Source organism: Suricata suricatta, chromosome 17 (assembly GCF_006229205.1).
Source record: "Suricata suricatta isolate VVHF042 chromosome 17, meerkat_22Aug2017_6uvM2_HiC, whole genome shotgun sequence".
NCBI lineage: Eukaryota > Metazoa > Chordata > Mammalia > Carnivora > Herpestidae > Suricata > Suricata suricatta.
In genome coordinates this window covers 33,744,723-33,746,018 of record NC_043716.1, presented here as the reverse complement: position 1 = coordinate 33,746,018, position 1,296 = coordinate 33,744,723, and the positions used below count along the sequence as shown (strand labels likewise).

The following is a 1,296-nucleotide window of genomic DNA, read 5'->3' as shown; positions in this document are numbered from 1 at the left end:
TTTTCTTCTTGCCCTTTCCACTCTCTGTTCCTTTCCCTCACTTTGTCTCCCCACATTTCTCTTCGGCTCTTTCTCCGCCTTTCTCTTTTCCCGCTTTTCCACTTCTCAGTCTCTGCTTTTGGGGTGTCTGTCTGTCTGTCTCTCTCCATGTCCCCTTACCACTCCCCCTCTCCGCGGCCCATTTCCAGAGGGTCCCCGGAGCTTGAGTCCCCGCTGCCTATTACCCCCAAGCCTTCGGAATCCGACGGAAGAGCTGACGTGCCCGCGAAAGCACCCGATTCGGAGGGGTCGCTGACACCCTACACTCTTCTCCTTCCTCCCTTAACTGCCCCCATCCTCACCGAGACCGCGGTGCATAGCCTCGGGACTGGAAGGTCATCTGTCCCCTCTGGGGGTCATCTAGCCCACCTTGTCTAAATTTATAACAGTACTTTTTTTTTTTTTTTTAAACCCGCCACGCTTCCCTTGATTTGGACTCCAATCCCCGCCTTTCTCTCCCTGGGGGAACCCTCCAAAGTCTCACCTGGATCCTGGGCGGGCAACGGCTGCTCCCGGTACGCCCCGTACTGCCGGTAGGAGGCTCCATAAGTATATTCCGACTTGGGCGAGTAGGCGCCCGTGCCCGCAAGCCCGTTGAGATTGAACTGGTGGTGGTAGGTGTAGGGGTTCACCGTCTGGCCGTACGGCTGGCCCGAGTAGTAGTCGTGCTGGGGAGCGCTGTAGTAGCCCAGATCAGTGACCGAGGACTCGGGCAGGGTGGGCGAGTCCTTGGAGCCCGCATGGCAGCTCAGCGAGCTGGAGATGTCGGTGAGGATGCTGCCGAGCTTGCGATCGAAGGAGCCACTCATCCTGGCGGGCGCCGCGAGTCTTGGGGCTGGCGGGGGCCGCCGAGCCGAAGCCGGCAGGGGCGCGGAGGAGGCGCAGGAGACGAGGCGGGGGGGCTGCGTTCAGCGGCCGAGGCGGTGGACGGGGGGGGGGTCCGCAGGGTCTCGGGGGAGGGAGGCCGAGGGGCGCCTAGACCATCGCCGGCCTTCCGGCGGTCGTTGCGCGCCTCTCGTCGCGTCCCAAGCCACAGTCAAATGCTGCCAGCTCCGCCCGGCCAGCCGGTTATAGACTCAATAGTGGAGTCTCGGAGGGAGGCTCCAGCGCTCTGATTGGCTGCAAGTCTTGCCTTCGAGGCAAAACATGCTCTTGCGCTCTTTCGTTCTCTTTCTCTCCTCTCTCCCCCCCCCCGCCCATTCTTTGTTGTTACCCAAAACACACACACACACACACACACACACACCCCTACCTTGT

General features: G+C 61.3%; 1 protein-coding gene across 1 annotated transcript in view; it reads right to left on the bottom strand.

The window, feature by feature from the left end:
* DLX3 (distal-less homeobox 3) overlaps positions 1–848 on the bottom strand; it is a 3,192-nt gene extending 2,344 nt beyond the window's left edge. Inside the window, exon 1 of the mRNA XM_029929330.1 lies at positions 524–848. Within this exon, the coding sequence (XP_029785190.1) occupies positions 524–848 (325 nt within the window). The remainder of the gene's footprint in view (positions 1–523) is intronic.
* Between the last annotated feature and the right edge of the window lie 448 nt (positions 849–1,296).